General features: G+C 44.3%; 1 protein-coding gene across 2 annotated transcripts in view; it reads right to left on the reverse strand.

The window, feature by feature from the left end:
* Nucleotides 1–650: 650 nt before the first annotated feature.
* Nucleotides 651–25,732, reverse strand: part of mipol1 (mirror-image polydactyly 1) — a 30,114-nt gene continuing 5,032 nt past the window's right edge. Inside the window, exons 3-14 of one of the 2 annotated variants that reach the window (XM_062397417.1) lie at nt 24,407–24,482; nt 24,178–24,275; nt 23,796–23,994; nt 21,416–21,521; nt 21,195–21,285; nt 20,714–20,855; nt 14,458–14,491; nt 14,201–14,371; nt 7,172–7,225; nt 4,289–4,383; nt 3,299–3,460; nt 651–1,093 (exon numbers count right to left, since the gene is read on the reverse strand). In XM_062397417.1, coding sequence (XP_062253401.1) covers nt 1,027–1,093; nt 3,299–3,460; nt 4,289–4,383; nt 7,172–7,225; nt 14,201–14,371; nt 14,458–14,491; nt 20,714–20,855; nt 21,195–21,285; nt 21,416–21,521; nt 23,796–23,994; nt 24,178–24,275; nt 24,407–24,482 — 1,295 coding nt within the window. In that variant the 3' untranslated portion in view covers nt 651–1,026. The remainder of the gene's footprint in view (nt 1,094–3,298; nt 3,461–4,288; nt 4,384–7,171; nt 7,226–14,200; nt 14,372–14,457; nt 14,492–20,713; nt 20,856–21,194; nt 21,286–21,415; nt 21,522–23,795; nt 23,995–24,177; nt 24,276–24,406; nt 24,483–25,732) is intronic. The other variant, XM_062397418.1, reaches the window with a different exon arrangement.

The following is a 25,732-nucleotide window of genomic DNA, read 5'->3' on the forward strand; positions in this document are numbered from 1 at the left end:
CTATCAGCCTCCCTCATCCCAGTCTTTCTCACTCATGCATCCTCACACTCTGCTTTCTACTCTGTCCTCCTCTCTTGATTCTCTCTGTCCTCTTACAGGTCTGCAAGTCGTCCCCAGCTCTGTCTGACCCGAGCCGACTGAGCCACTACGCATGAGAAAGGAAATCCCCCCCCCCCCCCCCCGACGACCTGCTCACTTATAGACCTCCTCCTTCTCTGCCTCGATTTCTGCCAAAGTAAAATTCTATGTTCATTCTAACCTCAAAAAACTCTTCTCCATCTTGTCCTACCTCGACTAGTCCAGGGTTAGGGTCTGACACTCCACCGTCAACTCCCCCTCACTGCCAACATTACTGCAACAACACATTCCTGTAGATTCATGCTGAACAACATCAGGAGAACACGTTCCCTTCTCACTCAGAGGCCCGGTTCAGGTTCTGGTCCAGGTTCTGGTCTAGGTTCTGATCATCTCAGGTCTAGACTATTGAAACTCCGTCCTGGCAGGTCTACATGCTTGTGCCAACCGACCGCTGCAGCTCTTCCAGAATGTTATGTAATTTAACTTGTTTGACTTTGTTTTTTTAACAAACTAAAATGTCAGTCACATCACGGTTATCCTACAACATGTATGTGTTTCTATAAACAACTAAAAACATGGAAATTATCATTTTATTTCTTGTCACAACAAAATCAAACATCTCACAGTAAAAACTGCCTATTTTATGGGTTTATATATATATATATATATATATATATATATAAACCCAAAAATATATATATTTTTTCATAATATATATATATATACAGATAGTGAAATATATATGTGATCAGGGCTTTAAAATATGATCAGAGCTCATGCTCAGTTTCCACGTTTCCTCTGTCAGACCGAAAGAGTTCCGTCTGCAGGACTCCTGAAAACATGGTTTTTGGTTTTACAACAGTTTGAGGCAACAAACGAGAACCATCCAAAGTAAGAGAAAGAATATTCAAATAAAAAGTTAATAAAAACAAAAAGAAGAGTCGGGGATCAGATGACGGCTCGGACGCTTCCTGTCCCAACTTTCTTCCTCAGAACCTCGACCAGACGCTCCAGCCTGAGGAGAACAAAGACAAAAGGTTTCAGTTCAGACTAAACAGTGGGAATCAAACAAACAACCCTAAGGTAAGAAGACTGAGAGTGTGAGTCTGTGTATGTAGGGGGCATGTTCAGAATACAAATCTGTTGACGTATGAACATATTTAACACTGGTATCAAGTGTTGCTATTTTTTCATAATTCTCGACTTCGACATTTAACTTCAGACGTGTTTCTGCCCAATGAACTCACCACCCCAGCAGATTCCATCAGTTTCTACCTGTGGTCACAGACTCGTTGATATTATAAAAAACCTGAGCAAGTCCAGTTTCCTACGTACACGTTTACAACTCTGAAGATTCCATGACCTGATCACAGACCTGTTTTTACCAAATGTTCCAAACTGAGAAACATCGTTACTCAGAAACTGATCCATATCAGTCACACTTAGCACAGGGAGAAAAAGAATGCAGCAAACTGAGATGAGACTGAAATGAAAAAGACGAAGTAGAAATGTGACCCTGTATGACTTTCTAACAATCAATGAGCCTCGCGTTCTCTTTCTCTCTCTCTCTCAATACCAAATTAAACTTCTATCCCTAATAACCAGCAGATTTCTATCAACCCCCTCCAGAGAACAAATATTCCTCTCTTCACTGTTCAGAAACTTGGGAGGCTCTTCAGAGCCGGCCGTCCCCCCCGCTGGCAGCCAAATTAGAGCAGAAAGCCGTGGGTTTGAGCCCAGGAGGATGCGTGGAACGCAGACGGACGACTTAAGCTGTTTTCATCATGAATCTCATCCCTTCATCTTCAAGCTGATGAGATGAGAAGCAGCAGAAGAAGAAGTCACGTTATTCAGCATCAGACCGTCTTCCTGCACGAGTCGAAATCTGAAGGATTAATTCTTCCTGATCAACTCGCCGACAGAGACACTCACACCATCATCTGAATATGAATCACCACAACCAAATCTCTTTATACCCACATGCTTTAACAGTCTGTTCCACTCAGCAACATGTTTCTGACTCACTGTCACTTCACAGCCTGTGAAGTTTCCTTCTTCAGCCGCTGAGCAGCGACCACACAGCAGAGCACAGACTCACTAACTCACAAATAACTAAGTTCATTGTACGGATTGATTAGGACTGACGGGGGAACTACAGGACATGGAACAAATTCTGATTTTTTTCTCTTTACTACAAAAATGATAAATCTGTCAAAAGTGTCAACAGATATAAAAAGCATGTGACCATTTCTCTTCGGGACATTAGAACTCTATGATTTTGGCTATTGTCCGTCATATAATCTGACAGTAGGGGGAGCTGTCCTGTGTTTGTTCATGAATCCACCTGTTGAATTTACTGACTAAGGTCTTCATTTAGATTGATCCATAGATGTGAACATGGATCAAACTAAAGTTTAATGAGGGAACAGTCGTCAAAAATGCTTCTGATTTCTGACTGAATGTCGTGGTTGACCTTTTTATTACTGACCAATCAGTGGTGATCATTACAAAGAATCATCTAAAGAGGGAGATGTGTGATTCGATGTGTTTGTGTGTTCCTGTACTTCTATCTTTGTGACAACAGAGTAGGGACAGGGAGGAACACGTCCAATGGGCTGTTTGAGGGTTAAGACTTTTAGGATTAGAAGTAGCCTAGGAGTGTGTGTGTGTGTGTGTGTGTGCGTGTGTCTCAAGTGTGGTCATTTCTTCTGTCAAAACTGAGCAGATTGGATGTTTGAGTATGACATCACAAGGTCCAGTTGTTTTTTGCACGTCATGATGATCAAGATCTTCTTGGACTCTGTGCTGGCTGACCTTCGGCTGACTGGCGGCTCAGTGAAGGCTTTGAGTTTCTCTTTTCTTATTTAAAAACGTTAAATATTTGTATTTGATCAAAACTGAGAAATCAAAACTGGACAGAGGCACTGAACCAATCAATGAATATGCATCACATTCAAGCTCTGGTCAGACCAGCGTCTCAGCTCATCTCTATTTCAAAGTCGAGTTTCATGTTTGTGTCTGAGGCGAAGTTCAAAGACGTGGTTAGGGTTAGGGTTAACAGGAGTGGAAACAGGAGTGGAACAAGAACTTGGATGTTCAGATGAAGGATTAAAACACTGATCATCACTTGTATACGTAGATCAACTCAAAAAATAAATAATAAACTACATATATTATTCTATTCATTATAAAACCATGTCAACAGATATGAGAGTCTGACCTGAGGACTCTCTCGCTGGCCTCTCGTTCTGCCCCCTGACAGCGCTGAAGCTCCGCCTCCACACTCTGCTTCTCCTTTGACAGCTGCTGCATCTGGGCCGAAAGGGGCGGGGCCTCCGGGGAACTCACCTGAGAGTCATCGTGGAACAACAAGGGAGAAGAGCTGAGGGGTGGGGGGGAAACCAGATGACACAAACAGCTGATCAGTGTCTCTCAACCTCCAGCCTGAAAATCCAACGCACTTTCTAATCAATGACGTTACGCTGCTCTTCCTTGTGTGTATATCCAAAAGAGGAATTATTTCAACCACCCACAACTCATCCCCCATCAGCCAGGACCTGCCCGCCAAACTGCACTCAGCCAATAGGAATGTTTATCACTCTTCATTTGCCTATAGGCCAATAATAAACTGATGTAGGTTTACAGTTGAGACCACGAAGTCCCACTTCCACCTTTGACCCGAACCCATTTTTACCATCAGTGCTTGTTTCAGTGTCTAAGATTGAAACATTTATTGAGTTAAAAACTGTCAAAATAAAACCCAAGACACTGGTGCTAGTTCCAGATCTCTGTAACTAGTTCTCAGAACTAGTTCCAGATCTCTGTGACTAGTCCTCAGAACTAGTCCCACACATCTGCAAGCCCCACAAGCAGGTGTTCATCTTTGACTCTTTTCAATAAAGCTTCAGCATCAACCTGCTATTATAATACTAATAATAATTAACTATCATTAGTTATTATTCAAACTACACATTTATATATAAATTAATTACTATCTATAATCTATACTGGAGTCAGAAAGTCTAAGTTAAACAGCTCATGTTATAGACAAGGTGTGCGTGTCTGTGTGCGTGTGTGTCTCTGTGTGTGTTTGTCTGCTCACCATCATCATCATCACAGACAGGTTCAGAGTCACATGTGAACTTTCTTCTATAAACTGTTAACTGTAATAATAAACCTTCTAAATGTTGCTGCTTTAAAATAGCCTGACCTGTGATTGGCTCGTAATGCCTGCAGCTCCGCCTCCAGCCTTCGCCTGTCGTCCAGAGCCCCGCCTCTCTCTGTCTGACGCCTCAGCAGCTCATCCTGGTGGAAAGAGACATTTTGACTCATCACAGGTTAAGATCAACAGACATCCACGATGTCAGCAAGGTGCTTCAGAGAGAGACGCTGATTGGCTGAGATCCCTGTCAATCATAAACAGGGATTCACAGCAAAGCTTCAAAAACCTCCAGCAAGTTTCCTACTTAAATTAATCGTAGTCAACAGGAAGTTGCTGAAACTTTCTTGATTCTTGTCGTCCTGGGTCGGTTCCTCGGGGTTGATGCACTTATTGTGAGTCGCTTCGAATAAAAGATTAAGCAAAATGTAACGTAATGAAATGTAATGTAATAATGTAATGTAGTTAAACAACAGGTATTTAGTCAGATCTGCATTTGCTGAACTTTGTCTTCGGTTCCGCCAAGTTGAACGTTTGGCTGACAAGCAGGAACCATCTTAGAACCAGTGTCAGTGTGGCCTGTGCCGGTGCTGGTGCTGAAAGAAGCCTGAGAGTTCAGCGTGCTGACTGTGACACGATGGACAAGGTTCTGACCTTCAGTGACATGTGGGCTGTTGGGGGCGTGTCATCTTCTCTGGGTGAAGATAGACTACTCATCAGTCATTTCTAATGAGGCAAGAGCTTTTTTTATTTGTTTTCTGCTAATGGTTCAATAAACCTGTCCTCCCGGAGGATGGTACAGTTACAGGACGGTTTGTCTCACTGTGTCTTTGGTCAAACTGTGAGGAGGTTGGACTCCTGCAGGGATTACAGACCTGATTGTGACCCCCCCCCCTCTTCTATGTTAATTAAAGCCCTCAAGGTCTCTGGGTATAAAGTGAGACATCAAAAGAGGAGCCAGACCCAGAGAGTCAATATGTGTTTTCTCCAGCAGGGCTGGAGGAGATGCTTCAAAAGAGCCGCTCAATGTATTAATCAGAATAATTTCCAAATGAGATGATGAGCAAGCAGGAGCGACGGCGAGGCAACCTTTCACATGAGGAGTTAAGGTCAGCACAGGAGGAGGAGGGTGGCTAGGATGCAAAGGTGAGAGTGAGAGAAGGGTGAGGAGGACCTTTAATAATCACAGAGGAGGAACAAGACGATGGGGAGGACGGGAGGAGTCCTCTAGGACGGGGAGCTGAGAGTGGAAGAGGGGTGAGGAGGACGGGAGGAGTAAATTACCTTTAACATGAGGGGACAGTCAGCGGACATGTCTTTGACCTCAGTGTTTTCACTTCAGTCCTTGTTCAACAAAGTTTAAAATTCTGGACCAGTTAAGGGTTCTGGTCCAGTCTAGAGTTCAGGTCCAGTCTAGAGTTCAGGTCCAGTAAAGGGTTCAGGTCCAGTCTAGAGTTCTGGTTCTGGCCGGAGCTCGTGGTCTGGGGGTCTGGAGGCCCCCCGGCTCTCTGCGGTCTCTCTATGATTTATCTGCAGCTGCTGTTTCTGTGTGAAATTAAAATCTTTAATCCTCTGGAGTCTCCCGGCTCATTAGAGGCGACGGCTACATTCATCTCCAGTTAATTTATTTCAGAGGAAACAGACACAGTCACAGCTGCAGGAGGAAAAACTGCTGATACTATAAATCTATTGATTTGACTGAGGATCTGATCCCAGCTGATCACCAACATAAACCTGCAGATCAATGATTAATATCAATCAATAACTGAAGAAATCCATGTGACCCTTGATGGGTTTCAATTGACTTATCTTGAAACTGACTAGAAATATTCAGTTCAACCTTTTCCATCACTGCAGAACACGTGACCTGAAAACATGTGGGGAGCAAGCTGCAGCTCCAGATGTTTCCTCCAACTGCTGTGATTGGCTGAAGGCTTCACTGACACATATGACAGGTTTTATGTTTATTCTAAGAAATTCAAATCTGGTTTATTTCCCTCAAAACAGTATGAGATGTATTTGAGCTCCACTTGAGTTCAGGATTTGCCATAATTCAAATTAATAAATGCTCCTCTGTTTTTATGCTTTTGATTTATTGAAAGATAAATTAGAACAAACATACACAACCTCATTGACTTAACAAACTACAAAAGGAACAGATTGCGTTGGGAGCGTTGGAAGAAACAAAGTTGTGTGATAAATGTAACTTTATAAAAATGGCGAGACTCATTTTTTTAGCACAAGTCTTGAGAGATGAAGCGATGAATTTGCTTAATCTACCAGCAATGTTTATTATGAGAGTACATGTATGTATATATACATTTATATTTCTAAATCATTTGGTTTGGATTAGATAAAAAAAAGAGTAAAAACAAGAAATGAGAAGATTTGGATTCAGAATTATTTTCATTTGTCGTCAGTTTTCTCAAATCTTTGGTTCTGAAACATTAAGAAATAAACATGTTCTCTCTCTGACAGATGTTCCATGTGTGGGTTCTCCCTCGCATATCGGAACACATCATCATATGTGCGGTAGAAGTCATTCAGGCTAAATGACGCCATATACACCGTGGATCAGGGTTTGACCTGTTCAAAGGTTTGGGTAGTTCTCCTCTTGTGAAGATCACAGGATGTGGCACCTTGTTGAGATCTCTGAGACCAACGTGAATATGAGTCGATACAGATCAGACTGATTGATGATTGAAGACTTGAGATCGATTCCCTGTCGGACTTGTCTGTGTTTTGAGCTCCAGCCCTTCATGTTGGAGTCTGACATCAGACCCAGTCCCTGTAACCATCGAACATTTCTAACCAGCATGAATCACATTAAATCACATGCACCTTCTGTTTGAATAACAGGTTGCCATGACAACAGAGAAGATATCCCATCATCACCATTCAACAAAGAGACAGAGAGAGTGAGAGGGGGGTTACCTTGGTCGTCCTTCTCTCTCTCTCCCGAATAAGATCCTGTTCCAGATGTTTGAACTGCAGGAAGAGTCACGATCAGGGTTATTGATCTGATTATACACAATTAAAATAAAATACCAAATGATCTTAAAATTGCAGAACTATTTGTTTATGTAAAAGTATTGACCAAAGTTCATTTAACAACTACCGCCCTATTTCTGATTTCAAATACTTTCTGCCGATAAAACCTTTTACTTAACTCAGATACACATTTTTCTGAACTTATGTCCAAAGCAAACTCTGATTTATCAAATTCTCAAATGGTTCAGATGAAACAAATTATTTCTCATTGTCAAAAAATCTAATTTCATAAAAAAAAAAAAAAAAAGATATTGACATCGTCTCTCCATTGGAAATAATCTTATTAACCAGGTCTCATCCAAAAGTTCCCTTGGAGTTTTGATTGATGAAACTCGAAGCTGGAGTCATTTTCAGTTTGTCTGCAACAAAATCTCTAAATCGATTGTCATCATGGCAAACTTCAAAGTCTGGTCCATCAGAAATGTTCATCAACTGTTTATTATACTCTAATTTATCCTTATCTGACATATTAACATATAATTTGGGGAGCCACCAACTCACCTTGAAAAGCCTCATATTCAGCTAAAGGTGTTTTGCAGAATAGCCACATTTAGCAGCAGAACTGAGCTCCCCCCTCTATTTAATCAGCTTCCAAGTTTTTACATAAATATTAGTGCTGCAGGACATTAGGAAAACATGCGATATGCCATAACCTTGTTTAATATCGGGATGACGATAGGACTATAGATTATAAATAGGGATGAACAGTCCCTGGTTACGGACGCAGGGACCAGTGACACCAGGTGCACATCTCCACTTCATCCACATACAGTGTTCATTTAGTCTTTTAATCCATGTTTGGAGCCTGAACAGTTCTATTTATAGTTTGAACAGTAATGTACTGCTCCTCTGTGTCTCTATCATTCACACTGAGCTCTGCACCAACAGCTTCAAACAGAACCGAGCTCCACATACATTTACTAAGTTTATAAAGTCGACTGTTTTAACCCAGAGTGAGTTTACATATGTGTGTGGGAGAGAGAGGAGTTCTCTTTTCTCTCTATTCACTTCTTATTCTCTTCTTCCGACACAGAAAACCTGTCAATGGTCTGAAAATCTTCAATTTATCCTCTAAGGCAGCACGGCTCCATCTGATTGGCCAATACATTGAGAAGCAGAGCGTAAATTCCCGGAGCATCAATTTACCGCAGATTTTGCCGTCTGTGTGATATTTCTATTGCGCACGTTGATATCGTGATGACCATCGATTTTCGATATCGTGCAGCCCTAATTCATATACAAGTGTCATCTGTATGTGTGTGTTAGTGTGCACATGATCTGATTTGTGAGCACTGGAATCAAACCGACAACCTGTTCCCTAAATTATTAAATGTGCAGCTTCATATAAGACAGTCAGAGAGAGAGAATGGCTAAGAAACCCCTCCCCCTGTTTTCTAATATTTCCCAGAAGCCTTGGCGGCAGTGGGACATAATCCCTCAGAGATGAGGAGAGGGGAGGAGGAGGGGGGGAGGATCTTCCAGCGTGGAGTGCTCTCTCTCTTCTTCTCTTCTGAGGATTAGACGTTTGAGACATATTTCAGCTGCAGAGCGAGGGCGGGATTAAAGTGTTAGCATGGAGGGGCGGGGCTAAAAGATGGAGGAGCAGCGAAATTGGTGGAGGTTAGTGACCGACAGTTGAGTGATCACTAGAGTTCAACCCTGAGTGTAGAGTGTTGATGCATCACTCCTACAAGTACTACATTACTCCTACAAGTACTGCATTACTTCAACAAGTACTGCATCTTCCCTGAAAGTACTGCATCACTCCTACGAGTACTGCATCACTCCTACGAGTACTGCATCAATCCTACGAGCACTGTCTCACTCCTACGGTTACTGCATCACGCCTATGAGTACTGCCTCAATCTTACGAGTACTGCATCACACCTACGAGTACTGCATCACTCCTACAACCACTGCATCACTCCTACAGTTACTGCATCACTCCTACGAGTACTGCATCAATCCTACGAGTACTGCATCAATACTACGAGTACTGCATCACTCCTACGAGTACTGCATCAATCCTACGAGTACTGCATCACACCTACGAGTACTTCATCACTCCTACGAGTACTGCATCACTACTATGAGTACTGCATCACTACTACTGTTACTGCATCACTACTTCGAGTACTGCATCAATCCTACGAGTACTGCATCACTACTACTGTTACTGCATCAATCCTACTGTTACTGCATCACTCCTACAAGTACTGCCTCAATCTTACGAGTACTGAATCACACCTACGAGTACTGCATCACTCCTACGAGCACTTCATCACTCCTACGAGCACTGCATAACTCCTACAGTTACTGCATCACTCCTACGAGTACTGCATCAATCCTACGAGTACTGCATCAATACTACGAGTACTGCATCAATCCTACGGGTACTGCATCACTCCTACGGGTACTGCATCACTCCTACGGGTACTGCCTCACTCCTACGAGTACTGCCTAACTCCTACGAGTACAGCGTCACTCCTACGAGTACTGCGTCACTCCTACGAGTACTGCATCACTCCTACAACCACTGCATCACTCCTACAGTTACTGCATCACTCCTACGAGTACTGCATCAATCCTACGAGTACTGCATCAATACTACGAGTACTGCATCACCCCTACGAGTACTGCATCAATCCTACGAGTACTGCATCACACCTACGAGTACTTCATCACTCCTACGACCACTGCATCACTCCTACAGTTACTGCATCACTCCTACGAGTACTGCATCAATCCTACGAGTACTGCATCAATACTACGAGTACTGCATCACTCCTACGAGTACTGCATCAATCCTACGGGTACTGCATCACTCCTACGGGTACTGCCTCACTCCTACGAGTACAGCGTCACTCCTACGAATACTAAGTCACTCCTACGAGTACTGCGTCACTCCTACGAGTACTGCCTCACTCCTACGAGTACAGCGTCACTCCTACGAGTACTAAGTCACTCCTACGAGTACTGTGTCACTCCTACGAGCACTGCATCCCTCCTACGAGCACTGCATCACTCCTACGAGTACTGCCTCACTACTACGAGTACTGCGTCACTCCTACGAGTACAGCGTCACTCCTACGATTACTAAGTCACTCCTACGGTTACTGCATCACTCCTACGAGTACTGCCTCACTCCTACAAGTACTGCATCACTCCTACGAGCACTGCATCACTCCTACGAGTACTGCATCACTACTACGAGTACTGCATCACTCCTACGAGTATTGCATCACTCCTACTGTTGCTGCATCACTCCTACGAGTACTGCCTCACTCCTACAAGTACTGCATCCAGCCTACGAGTACTGCATCACTACTACGAGCAATGCATCACTCCTACGAGTACTGCATCACTACTACGAGCACTGCATCACTCCTACAAGTACTGCATCACTCCTACAAGTACTGCATCACTACTACGAGCACTGCATCACTCCTACAAGTACTGCATCCAGCCTACGAGTACTGCATCACTCCTACGAGTACTGCATCACTACTACTGTTACTGCATCACTACTTCGAGTACTGCATCAATCCTACGAGTACTGCATCACTACTACTGTTACTGCATCACTCCTACGGTTACTGCATAACTCCTAGGAGCACTGCATCACTCCTACTGTTACTGCATCACTCCTACAAGTACTGCCTCAATCTTACGAGTACTGCATCACACCTACGAGTACTGCATCACTCCTACGAGCACTTCATCACTCCTACGAGCACTGCATAACTCCTACAGTTACTGCATCACTCCTACGAGTACTGCATCAATCCTACGAGTACTGCATCAATACTACGAGTACTGCATCACTCCTACGGGTACTGCATCACTCCTACGGGTACTGCCTCACTCCTACGAGTACTGCCTAACTCCTACGAGTACTGCGTCACTCCTACGAGCACTGCATCACTCCTACGGTTACTGCATCACTCCTACTGTTACTGCATCACTCCTACTGTTACTGCATCACTCCTACTGTTACTGCATCACTCCTACAAGTACTGCCTCAATCTTACGAGTACTGCATCACACCTACGAGTACTGCATCACTCCTACGGGCACTTCATCACTCCTACGAGTACTGCCTCACTCCTACGAGTACTGCGTCACTCCTACGAGTACTGCGTCACTCCTACGAGCACTGCATCACTCCTACGGTTACTGCATCACTCCTACTGTTACTGCATCACTCCTACTGTTACTGCATCACTCCTACTGTTACTGCATCACTCCTACAAGTACTGCCTCAATCTTACGAGTACTGCATCACACCTACGAGTACTGCATCACTCCTACGAGCACTTCATCACTCCTACGAGCACTGCATAACTCCTACAGTTACTGCATCACTCCTACGAGTACTGCATCAATCCTACGAGTACTGCATCAATACTACGAGTACTGCATCAATCCTACGGGTACTGCATCACTCCTACGGGTACTGCATCACTCCTACGGGTACTGCATCACTCCTACGAGTACTGCCTAACTCCTACGAGTACAGCGTCACTCCTACGAGTACTGCGTCACTCCTACGAGTACTGCCTCACTCCTACGAGCACTGCCTCACTACTACGAGTACTGCATCACTCCTACGGTTACTGCATCACTCCTACAAGTACTGCCTCAATCTTACGAGTACTGCATCACACCTACGAGTACTGCATCACTCCTACGAGCACTTCATCACTCCTACGAGCACTGCATAACTCCTACAGTTACTGCATCACTCCTACGAGTACTGCATCAATCCTACGAGTACTGCATCAATACTACGAGTACTGCATCAATCCTACGGGTACTGCATCACTCCTACGAGTACAGCGTCACTCCTACGAGTACTGCGTCACTCCTACGGTTACTGCATCACTCCTACTGTTACTGCATCACTCCTACTGTTACTGCATCACTCCTACTGTTACTGCATCACTCCTACAAGTACTGCCTCAATCTTACGAGTACTGCATCACACCTACGAGTACTGCATCACTCCTACGGGCACTTCATCACTCCTACGAGTACTGCCTCACTCCTACGAGTACTGCGTCACTCATACGAGTACTGCGTCACTCCTACGAGCACTGCATCACTCCTACGGTTACTGCATCACTCCTACTGTTACTGCATCACTCCTACTGTTACTGCATCACTCCTACAAGTACTGCCTCAATCTTACGAGTACTGCATCACACCTACGAGTGCTGCATCACTCCTACGAGCACTTCATCACTCCTACGAGCACTGCATAACTCCTAGAGTTACTGCATCACTCCTACGAGTACTGCATCAATCCTACGAGTACTGCATCAATACTACGGGTACTGCATCAATCCTACGGGTACTGCATCACTCCTACGGGTACTGCATCACTCCTACGGGTACTGCATCACTCCTACGGGTACTGCATCACTCCTACGAGTACTGCCTAACTCCTACGAGTACAGCGTCACTCCTACGAGTACTGCGTCACTCCTACGAGTACTGCCTCACTCCTACGAGCACTGCCTCACTACTACGAGTACTGCATCACTCCTACGAGTACTGCATCACTCCTACGGTTACTGCATCACTCCTAGGAGCACTGCATCACTCCTACTGTTACTGCATCACTCCTACAAGTCTGCATCCAGCCTACGAGTACTGCATCACTACTACGAGTACTGCATCACTCCTAGGAGCACTGCATCACTCCTAGGAGCACTGCATCACTCCTACTGTTACTGCATCACTCCTACTGTTACTGCATCACTCCTACAAGTACTGCATCCAGCCTACGAGTAGTGCATCACTTCTTCGAGTACTGCATCAATCCTACGAGTACTGCATCACTCCTACGAGTACTGCATCACTTCTTCGAGTACTGCATCAATCCTACGAGTACTGCATCACTCCTACGAGTACTGCATCAATCCTACGGGTACTGCATCACTACTTCGAGTACTGCATCACTCCTACGGGTACTGCATCACTACTTCGAGTACTGCATCACGTTGCTTCCTAGACGACTGTTGCCCTGGTTACCGTGCTGCTGGAGATCTGTTGCCTTGGTGACAGCAGCCTGTCCGTCACAGTGAGGGAACAGATGAAGGTTTCTGATTGGATCTTTATTTGTGACATAATCGGGAGGAGGAGGAGTGTATTGAGTCCACCACTAACCTCAAAGCATGCTGGGAGTGCCCCCCTCTTTCTGTCATCTCTCCATCACTCATATTTCCACCCCCCCCCCCCCCACACACACACACACCTTCCTGATGCTCCCAGAGTGGTATATGAATCCAGATGAATTGTGGGTAATAAAGCCAGCTCTCGGCAGATTTTTGTAATAAACTTGATAATAATCAGAGAAGAGATGGGAGGGAGAAAGTCTGGCTTCTCTTCTTCAGTATTTTTAATCAGTTTCTGAATCTTCACTCATTGATTATTTATTGACCCTTAATCTAGATTTTTATCAAATTCATTTTTTTCATAGACCTGAGAGAAAATGTCTGATCTATAAAGTCTGAGTGATAAAAGAATAACTAAAGAAATCATCAGAGTTTATCCTCAACATGACGGTTTCTATCCACCAAGTAAAAAAACTATATATATACTTAAGTAATACTATCAGATCAGACTGAGCTAAGAGGAGACCATCACACGAGTCATTCCACCATCCATCACTCATCCTGTTCCTATCTTCAGTAATGGAATAACTCAGATGGTTCCTTTATTGTAACGATTTCATGTTTTCTTCATGACTTGTTTTTGTCATGCAGACGTGTACCCCCCCCCCCCCCCCCTTGAGTGTGCGATTATTCAATCTGTGAACTACCATGGCAACTGGATATATATATATATCTATATATATATATCAGAGCTCGAGACAGAGACAGGTGAACAGTCAGACAGGTAAGTCACCTTGGCAACGGAGCCGTCTCTCTCCTCCATCACAGCCTTCATCTCCTGAGCAGTGATGTCATCGCGACGTTGCTGAGCCAATCGCAGACGCTGAACCAGCACTGACCCGAACTCTTCCACTTCCTGGGCGGAGTCTGCATCACAGACACACTGAAGCAGCTCGTCCACTTCCTGTTCAGAGATATTTCAATTAATGATCTGATCGATTACACATCCGACTTCAAAATAAAACCTTTAAGACAGCTGCGTGTTTTTACCATGTTCGTGTCGTCCAGGTTTATTTTCTCCAACCTGAAAACACACAACGAGTATTAATATTTGTGTTTCCTCTGCTCATGTTCATCCGGAAAACAACAAATAAACACCTGGAAGAAAACTACTGACATCCTGGATGAGAACTACTGACAACCTGGATGAAAAATACCGAAAACCTGGATGAAAACTACCGACATCTTGCAAGAAAACTACCGACAACCTGGATGAAAACTACCGACATACTGGATGAAAACTACCGACATCCTGGATGAAAACTACCGACATCCTGCAAGAAAACTACCGACATCCTGGATGAAAACTACCGACATCCTGGATGAAAACTACCGACCTCCTGCAAGAAAACTACCAACATGAAAACTACTGACATCCTGCAAGAAAACTACCGACATCCTGGATGAAAACTACAGACATCCTGGATGAAAACTACAGACATCCTGGAATAAAACTACCGACACCCTGGATGAAAACTACCGACATACTGGATGAAAACTACCGACATCCTGGATGAAAACTACTGACATCCTGCAAGAAAACTACCGACATCCTGGAAGAAAACTACCCACACCCTGCAAGAAAACTACCGACATCCTGGATGAAAACTACCGACATCCTGCAAGAAAACTACCGACATCCTGGATGAAAACTACTGACATTCTAGATTCATTCTTTGGACTTAGATCTTTACCTTTAAACTGAATTAAGACTCTTTTGATTTGACACTAGCCTTCAAGTTGTATTTTCTTCATTGGTTTGTGGAATGCTGGTTGAAAAAAGGTGAATTGGGCCTAAAGTATTTTACCCCCCCCCCCCCCAGCGTTCCCACTGCTAACCTAATGAAACATGGATCTCTGCAGCAGCTTGATGACCTGAGCAGCGTAGCTACAGCAGCTGCACAGTCATTTTGTCCTATGCTCCCTGAAGACCACCCGAAACTTTATCATTTTGAAATCACTGTGAGGCTGTGAGGGCCGAGCGGACAGACTGCTCCCTGCTCTGGAGTTGATTCCTCACACAGTCATAACGGTGGACGTGGTATTGGTAACTAGCTGATCTCCTGCCTCTCCTCCTGGGAAGCTCTTTTCATTTAGCCTGCTGCTGTTTTGCTGTAATAAACTGTAATAAGGTGGCCGAGGCGAATCCACTCTGCAGGGAACAGCAGGTAATGAAAGACCGGCCGCCTCCAATAAAGCTCCTCTAACACCCTGCTTACAGCCCATCCAGCTCGGCTCAGCTCGGCTCGGCTCGGCTCGCTCCACAGCCGTCATTAACTCTCCCACTCACACCTCACTCAACAGAAACACTGCTGCACACCATTACTGGAATCAAATCTGAGTAGGAATAAATCTTCATTTATTGTTTCTGAAAAGTTCCCCATCAGACTGAATATTTCACATTTCTAGACAAACTTCTGCCTCCATCATAACTTGACTTTTGAACTGATTAAAAAAAGAATTACCCAAAAACCAGAGAGAAACGATTCTCCACATCGAGACAGGAACGGTCCAATGAGGGTTTAGAGATTATTACGCCTTTTTGATTATTCACATGTTGTTGGAAAACCTGTTGTACTTTGTCAAGCATCTAAGAGTCATCTCCTTCATCATCATCATATTCATCATCTTCATCACTATCATCATCATACACACACACACACACACTTCAACTTAAACACACACACACTTCAACCTAAAAGGAACAAACACACACAGGTATAATAGGCTGCTGCTTCTATTAGGAAAACACACATACACAGACAGAAACACACAGAGAAAAATACACACACACCCACACAATCACACTCACACTCACACACTCACAGACACACACACACACACACACACAGTCTGACAGATGGAACATGCTCTTCCATATTCTGTCCCTCATAAAAAGCATTGTGGCTCATATATCAATTACCCTCTCATCCTGGGGGGAGGAGAAGATGAGAGGAAGAGGGGGGGGGGGGTAGGTATCATGTCTAATTAGATTTTCTGGTCTATTTGTCAGTGAGAGCTCATTTCACAGTCTTTACCAAAGAGGAGAGAAGAAGAAGAGAGGAGAGAAGAAGAAGAGGTTCGGTTTTCAAAGTTATTGAGACATTATCTGAGAGAACATCCCTCAAACACAAAACAGAACAAACATAAAAATCCATCTTCACCCAGAGAAGATGACACGCCCCCAACAGCCCACATGTCACTGAAGGTCTGAACCTTGTCCATCGTGTCACAGTCAGCACGCTGAACTCTCAGGCTTCTTTCAGCAGTCCCACCAGCACCAGCCCCGGCACAGGCCACACTGACACTGGTTCTAAGATGGTTCCTGCTTGTCAGCCAAACGGCCAACTCGGCAAAACGAAATGATTGGGCCAAAAACAAACAAAATCCCTGAAATCACCATTTGAAAAGATCAAGGAGTGCTTCCAGCCGAGGTCACTGAACAGATACACTGTTAGTGAGAGGGTCTCAGTTTGAGAGGAGAAACTACCGGACTTCAAGGGTCTTATCAAAGTTGTTAAAACAAATGCTCTTCAGACAACCAGAAGCCTGGACTCTCTCCGGTCTCACGTGCCTGTAGTACCAAGCTGTAAAATGGCATCAGCCAGTGAGATCCCAGAGCTCTGGCTGCACGAGGTTCAGTTCAGAGGGTCCAGCTCCTCAGCAGCAGACGAGCTGTGGTGAACCAGCTTGGACCACCATTTCACTCTCTGTGCTATTCGCAGTCTAAAAGAGAATGTTGATGAATCCTTGGCCTCCCTCAGCCACAGGCAGGTAGAAGACAGCTATAACCGCACCCAGTGCTTTCCAGATGATTGCTCCATCAGGCCTCTTGATGGTGTCAGAGCAGTAAGTCTGTGCCACAGACTGGAGGCGACCAAATTACTGGAAATCCAATCTCTTCCCCTACATGACAACTGGGGTAGCAACTAGGGATGGGCGTTCGATTAAATAGCCTTCATCGATCGTCGGGAGAATTAATGACGAATTTTTGATTAATCATTCATATTTTCAAGTCCAAAAATTCACTATTTATAGGCTATATTAAGAGTAAGATTAAGATTAAGTTCCATTTATTCGTCCCAAACACATGCACAGACATGCAAAGGCACACTCATGCAGGTAGGGAAATGTAACCTCTGCTTTTAACCCATCTGGTGCAGGACACACAGAGCAGTGAGCGACCATGTACGGTGCTCGGGGAGCAGATGTTGGGGGAGTAAGGTGCCTTGCTCAGGGGCACTAGACAGGGTAGGGAGACTCTTGGATTTTTTGACAGATCAATCCAGGTTCGTCTTTTGTTGTCTCTCCGTGGAGTCGAACCAGAGACCTTCTCTGCCCAAAGTCCAAGTTTCTGCCACTAGACCACCGCCTATATATTAAAATGAGGTGAAAAAACAAAGCGTGTTTCCTCATTGAGATCTTTATTACAAGATGAACAAAATATGCGCTGCCGTAATATTAAGCAGCGGAGCCGACAGCTAGAAGCCGGTGCTACTAGGTTTTGCCAGATGTAACTCAAAACTATCATCAAGGCACCGAGTCGAGAAAGCTTCATAAAAATAACCAGTAACTCTCATACAGCCTCAGCACAAGCCTACTGGTTTGTGTTGAGAGAGATGAGCATGTTAACATTCCCCGAGGTCAGACACGAGCGCAGCCTGGTGACGTCAGTCCAGCCGCTGAGGGGACTGACGTCCCCGTGATACACAGGTAGCTCCGTGCTAACTTGGCTAGCCTGGCCGCGCTCCCCTCGTCCGTGTCAGACCACCAGGCTCCTCGTCTCCCCAGCCTCTGGGATAGCTTCACAGTGTTGGCAGTGAACTAAGTCATTGTTTAACTCAATATGGCCCCTCTCTACACTTCGCCGTGAACTCTTCATGTTTAGTTTGGAAATGGAAATACACGTTAACTCGCAGCCAGTCGCAGGTAACTGAGTAGGCCTGTGGCGTTTTTTTCAAACACTGCCCCCCGTGGTCAAATGTGTAATTAGGGAATTTCTCGATGAAAAAATAATTTCATCTACGAAATTCTTAATGATCAATTAATCGATCCCCGATTAATTATGCCCATCCCTAGTAGCAACCATTTCCTTCACTCCCTCCCAGTTTTTTGTTTGAACGTAATCAGTGCCTAAAAAAACTCCTCAAACTGCTAACCACACCTTCCCCCACTCAAGACCTCCAGCCAGACCTGGAGTCTGTCCTATAGACATCTGATTGACGGAAACTGGGAGATCCTCCAGACTAACCTCAGCATCTAAAGCAGCTTTCTCGTCCTCTCGGCACTTAATACTGCATTGCTCTGCCCCAAATAGGTTTGCATAGTATTCCATTGTATGGCTCCTCATCTCTACAGGACAGTTGGTAACTCTGCCTCCTGGAAGCTTAAGACAAGCCATCTGCTTTCTTTGTGCCCCAGATCTCTCCAGATTGAAGAACAACAACTTGGCCCATCCATTTCCTTCAGCTAAAGGAACGAGACCTCAGCAGCGCTTCTTTACTCTGTCCTGCAGAAGGAGCTCAGAGCCACTTTCTTCTCCTCCACCTGCACCGGGATCTGGATTTTTCTTCACGTTTTTTTTAACTCTGCCTTTTTCCTAGCACTTGAATGGGAGGTATAATACTGGCATAACACACATATTTGTGCCTTAGCAACCTCCCACCACAGCTTCAAACACTTGTTTTGCTCTCCACTGCTCAGAAACCAGTCAAAAGGCCGTCTTCAGGAGTTAATGGGTAAAAACCAGTGGGACTCGACCCGTATCTCTGGCAAAAGGATTGATTCTCCTGACTAAGATCTAAAGTGCAGCTACTGATGATGAGTTGGTCCTGGTGATAATTCCTTAGCTCATTTTTAGCAGAGTAAAGAAACTTAGTGTCTCTTCCTTGATTTGATTTATGTTTATGAGGCAGAGCACAGTTGTGTCTATTTCTGCTCTGACAATCAAATACCGCCCCTTCACTACCTCAGCTGTTTTCCTTTAATATGATGTCTACCTCTGCAAAATGAAATTAGTGTCGTGGCTAAGGACACATGAACCCTTCCACCATTAGCTCCACTCTGTCTCGTCTGTTGGGATTTCATGTGTTTCCTGTAAAAAACAACACATCACCCTTTTTTTGGTTGAGACTTCAGAGACTAGAGCTCTTTTGTGTCCCATCATTCATATTTAGTGACCATATTGTGAGGTCAGAAAAGAGAGATAGACAGGTGGAAACAAACAGTGAAAGGAAGGGAACCCTGTGTGATGATCTATGATCACGTTACTTTCTGGTATTTCTCACAGTTTGGCCTTTTATTGCTTTTCTCCGAGTTGTTATATGTTTTGAGACTGAAGCTTTTCTTTTCATCCGAGAGGTCACAGCCAACCATTCTTTTCAGTATTCCACCGGATTTAATGCATTTGTCAGTTTCATTGAAGTATTCACTCACTTCAACAGAACTTCTGAGTGTTTCATCTAGAAATTGAATCGTCTTGTCTAAAGAATACAGTTCTGAACCTTACTCATCGAATGACACCTGACTATCGAGCATACCCTGTTCTTCCTCAGAGACTGACTGTGTGTGAGTATCTGCCTGTGAACTAGTGACACTAGCTGCCGCACCACAGGCAACACACTCGCCTGAGCCCCCCCCCGCAGACGTAGCACCAGAGGACGACCCGGCGTGACCCAACGGCCGCTGGCTGCCTGAACCTCTGGAGCTCACGCTCTAAAGCGTCATTAAAAACAACAGGCCCAGCAGAGGGTGGACTTCCTGTGCCAGCTCAGGAAGTTCAACCTGCCTCAGAAGCAGCTGTTCCAGTTCTACACCGCCATCCTCCAGTCTGTTCCCAGCGCATCCATCACTGTCTGGTGTGGATCTGATCCTGTCGACAACCGACAGTCAGTTCTGCAGACCTGTACGTCTCCAGAGTCAGGAAACAGACCCATCACACCGTGGAGAGAACCAGTTCCACTAAGAAGAAGGTAAAGAAGATGAAGGTGAGGATGAAGGTGAGGATGAAGACAAAGAAAACGAAGTTGAGGATGAAGATGAAGGTGAAGAAGAAGGTGAAGAAGAAGATGAAGAGTTCTCACTTTGTGACCCCCCCCCTTTAAGGACTGTTGAGGGGTTAAGACTTAGTTTTAAGGGTTAGAATTAGAACTGGGTTTAGACATTTAGTTGTGATGGGGGGGGGGGGGGGGAGATAAGGAGTGCATTATGCATTAATGAGTGTCCTCACTAAGATAGAAGTACAAACATGTGTGTGTCGTACTCAGCCGCCTGTAGAAGTCGACTTGCATGAAGCAAAGCCTCGTCTCTCTCCTCATTGGCCAACAGGAGTCGTGACATCATAGCCTGATCTCTGTCCTTCTGAGCCGACCACACCTCTTCCAAGACAACTGAGGAGAAGAGGAGGAGATGAGGAGGGGAGGGGAGGAGACATGAGATGAGAGGAGGAGGGGAGGAGAGGAGAGGAGGAGGAGAGGAGAGGAGAGGAGAGGAGAGGAGAGGAGAGGAGAGAGAGGAGAGGAGAGGAGAGGAGAGGAGAGAGGAGAGAGGAGGGAGAGGAGAGGAGAGGAGAGGAGAGGAGAGGGGAGAGGAGAGGAGAGGAGAGAGGAGAGGAGAGAGGACAGAGGAGAGGAGAGAGAGGAGAGAGAGGAGAGAGGAGAGGAGAGAGGACAGAGGAGAGAGGAGAGGAGAGGCGACAATATATAAAGACGATCAATGATTATATGAACCTGCAGGTCTCTCCCTCTCCTCCTTTCTCAGCTCCTCCTCAAATCGTCTTCTCTCCAGCTCCTTATCTTTTTGAAGCAGCTCCGCCTGCAACTGAAACATCAACAAACTAATGATTGTGTGTATGTAGGTGTGTGTGTGTGTGTGTAGATGTGTGTGTAGGTGTGTGTGTGTGAGTGTATGTTTGTGTGTGTGTGTGTAGGTGTGTGTGTGTGTAGGTTACCCTGTGATTGGTCCGTCTGACAGTGTCCAGCTCTTTCAGTAGAAACGAGATGTTTTTGTCTCGATCAAAACTCTGAACGCGACCGATCACGACATCCTGATGAAAACTGAGTAGAAACAGGAAACAAATTACAAACTAGACACAAATGAAAAACATCAAACTCAAGTGTCAGGTGTGAAGTGTCAACAAGGAAGTAGGGGAATATGTAGAAAGAAAGAATCAAAGGGTTAAATCAGACATAACGCGTCAGCCTGAGGACTTTTCTTTGTGGTGGGGGGGGGGGGGGGGGGGGTCACAAAAAGATGCTGAATTTGCAGCCGTACTGTTGGTCATTGAGGCTGTGATTGGTCAGGACTAGTGTGACATCATCACAGAGTATGTTTCATTAGAGTGTGACCTAAGTGTTGTGAGTTCAGGTCTTTTAACCTGAGCTGAGGTGTCACATGATCAGATATGAACATAGCAGCTTTAATAATTCTCTCATATCACCTTAAAGGTCAGACGGCGTCTTGTTAATAAAGCAGGTAAATACACGTGACACTGTCACTGATTCTAATCATCCTCGCTCTCTTCACTCCTCCATTGCTTTTACTCTTGTTCTATTTCAGTCTTGCTCTGACACTTCACTAATCAAATCAAATCTAAATTTAATGACGCCCAGAAAAACCCCAACGAGACAAAAGAACCAGAAACATAAATTACACAACGAGAGGCGGTTTATTAAAAGTAATAAAGTTTAATGAATGTGATGAAGAGAAGATGATGGAAAATCTATAACAACATTTTCATTGTGTAATTATCTACAGCTGAGATGCATCAGAAGTTTATCAGTATATCAGTATGTCCAGATGAAAAAGATGTTTCCATCCCTGACGGTAAAGACACAAAATTCCAACATTCATCTGACGTTAATGACAGAGAACAGAAGTTGTACAGTAGAAGTAGTACAGTGGTAGTACAGTAGTAGTTGTACAGTAAAAGTAGTACAGTGGTAGTACAGTAGTAGTTGTACAGTACAAGTAGTACAGTGGTAGTTGTACAGTAGAAGTAGTACAGTGGTAGTTGTACAGTAGAAGTAGTACAGTGGTATTTGTACAATATAAGTAGTACAGTGGTAGTACAGTAGTAGTTGTACAGTAGAAGTAGTACAGTAGTAGTTGTACAGTAAAAGTAGTACAGTGGTAGTACAGTAGTAGTTGTACAGTAAAAGTAGTACAGTGGTAGTTGTACAGTAGAAGTAGTACAGTGGTAGTTGTACAGTAGAAGTAGTACAGTGGTATTTGTACAATATAAGTAGTACAGTGGTAGTACAGTAGAAGTAGTAGAGTGGTAGTACAGTAGAAGAAGTAGTACAGTGGTAGTTGTACAATAGTAGTTGTACAGTAGTTTTTGTACAGTGGTAGTACACTCGACTCTCTGTACCCATGTCACAGAATGTTTTATATCTAAAACAGAATAAAAGTGATCATTGATTCAAAGGTTCCAAACTAAACCACCAGGGCCCAAAGACAAGAGGCAAGAAATCTCAGAGTAAATTCTAATTCTGATTCATATTTCACGGCTCATAACAAAACAGCTTTTTATCATTTGAGGAACATTTCCAAAGTGAGGTAATTTCTCTCTGAGCAACAGTGAGCGACTATTGGTAATAATAGACACCTGCAATAATTAACCTCCTTCAAAAGCAGTTTCACAACCTGAAACTTGGCCTAAACAAAATGGATGCTTTTTTCAATTGCAAAAATCATTGACTACAAGAGCTGTGAAATTCTGTCTGTCAATAACTCTGAGTAAAATAGTATAAATATCTTGGATCTGCATTGACGAGAATCTGACCTTCATAATCCAATTTGATTGGCTGTGGTCAAATCTTGTTTTCCTTCCTTCACAAGAAGAATCATTATTGTTTCCGATTTCCTCTTTTTTCTGGACTATGGTGATGTTGTTTATGGACGGGCATCAAGCTCCGCCCCCAAACCTCTTCTGGAGATAGCTATAGCCTGCCTGCTCTTTCAGTGATGAGTGATAATCATAGTTATATATTTGTATGTTGTTTGTCACACAGGGATAGACATCATTAATACCATGAGACAGTACGGGAATTAATTCACAATACTATTGCTGCTTTTAATTACTGATATTATTTTCATTTTATTATTAGTTATTACACTTTTACTTTTTACCATTGTACTTTTAATTTAGTTTTAACTGATATTAATTGGTATAACCATGAATTGTTTTATGGCTGTTTGAAAATACATTTATTCTATTTCCTTTAGTTTTGTACTGCAGGACCTCGGCAGCAGTAAAAAAGAGGGTTCCACCTCAGTGTGTCTCTAAAGGTTCTAAATATAGAAATGATGATTGTTGGCTGTCTCACCTGTCGTCAATGTCCACGTGTCTTCTCAGAACAGGACTTCCAGGAGCTCTCTGTACTCCATCTCCACCGTGGGCATCTCTGCAGCTCGCTACATGAGGTGAAGGGCCTCTGCTGGGGGACATGTCCCTCTCCATCCCCCCTGTACCTCCTGAAGGCCTCGAGGACAACAGAGACACAGAGCTCCTGTGGAGAGGAGAGGCTGAGAGACAGACAGGGACAGAGAGAGAGAGAGAGACAGAGAGAGAGAGAGAGAGAGAGACAAAGGGAGAGAGAGAGAGAGAAAGAGAGAGAGAGAGAGAGACTGATCAATCAGTGAGGCTGTTAACACAACACATTATCTACTTTATCCTTTTTAGATAAATTTGATGATGGTCAAACTCACCCTGAGGACACTGTTCCTGGTTCACGTCCTGGTCCTGGTTCAGGTCCTGGTCCTGGTTCAGGTTCTTGTCCTGGTTCAGGTCCTGGTCCTGGTTGTGTCTGTTAAACACATGAGAAACAAGCTAAGTAAAAGGTGGAGCGAGAACAAAGACGGAGGTTCATCATGAGCCCGTTAGAACCGGACGTGATGTCACATGAGTCACATGCACAGGTAGAGGAGACGGCCCTACCTGTCGGACGGGGGGGGTTGGCGTCTGGCAGGTGAAGGAAGACGATGTCTCAGCTCCACGTTCACTCTGGGATTAACTGAAAGATAAACAGTGGACTGTCTGTCTCTCACCTGGAACGGGATTCAACCAGGTTTAGATTTCTGAAGTTAAAAAAATCTGTCCTGAACATGAACCAGGATCTGCAGGAAACAGCGACTGCTGTATTCTCCAGGTCCAGGCTCTGATCCTAGTTCTGCTGTTGTACAGTAATTGAATAATTTCCTATTTGAGCCTTTTCACTTTGAAACTTTTCCCATTTCATGTCGTCCTCTGCCTCGCCCGTCCTCCCCCCCGTCCTCCCCTATCTCAGATCTTCTTGTGGACTCAGAGCTAATTGTGCGCGGCAGCTCTTCTTATTATTCATGTACAATTACAGATGTGATAATGTGTTTAAATCCTTCTAAATGACCGTTCATGCCTCGCACTTTCTTTGAAGTCTTGACAAAGATGAAAAATCTGCAGAAAAAAGAGAAAATTCAAAGGCCAATCAGAGGTTGGGAGGGGGAGGCGGGGGAGGAGTGCCCCCCCCCCCCCGTTCTTCATGTACTTTAAACTAAAGTCCATTAATTTTTTAAGCTGTATTTAATACATTTTGTGCAGAAACTTTGGTGCAGTGAGTGTGGGGGGGGGTTTCCAGCTGACTGCATGAATATTAATGACGGTGTTACGATGATTAAAGAGGCTTCAGCTCAAATCCAACACAATCCGCCTGTGATCCGGCCGCCGACACCACGCCGCCGCCAAGCCGCACATGAATTTAGATACCGACATTAAGCCAGGGAGAGCCACAACTTTTACAGGACACACACTCGCCGACACACTCACACAGCAACACAGACACACATGTGTATGTGTGAGAGATATAAATACACAGGGACGTACAGTAAATACTGATGTACAACAAACATCTACACAAAAAGAGTCAATCTGAGCTTTTATCAAACAAACTTCATTAACATACAGTTTAATCTCAAAGAAACTGTTTATTTCACTCAATCGCTTCAGTCTGGTTTGACTCTGGTTTCATTCCGGTTTGACTCTGGTTTGACTCTGGTCAGCAGTCAGGGAACATGGAGGTCTGTGTGACCCTCCAAGGACCGGCCTCCTCAGACCATCTCTGATCCACCAGCAAGCCGGTCGTGCTGGATGATGTCACAGGAGCCTAACGTTCACCACAATCAGCTGCCACCACCACTAGGATCCACGATCCGCCTTCATGATCTCTAATTTGGGTTAAGTTTTATAGCGGTATTGTTAAAGGGGACATATTATGAAAATTCTTTGCTT

This window comes from Platichthys flesus, chromosome 10, assembly GCF_949316205.1.
Source record: "Platichthys flesus chromosome 10, fPlaFle2.1, whole genome shotgun sequence".
In the NCBI taxonomy this organism is placed as follows: Eukaryota; Metazoa; Chordata; class Actinopteri; order Pleuronectiformes; family Pleuronectidae; genus Platichthys; species Platichthys flesus.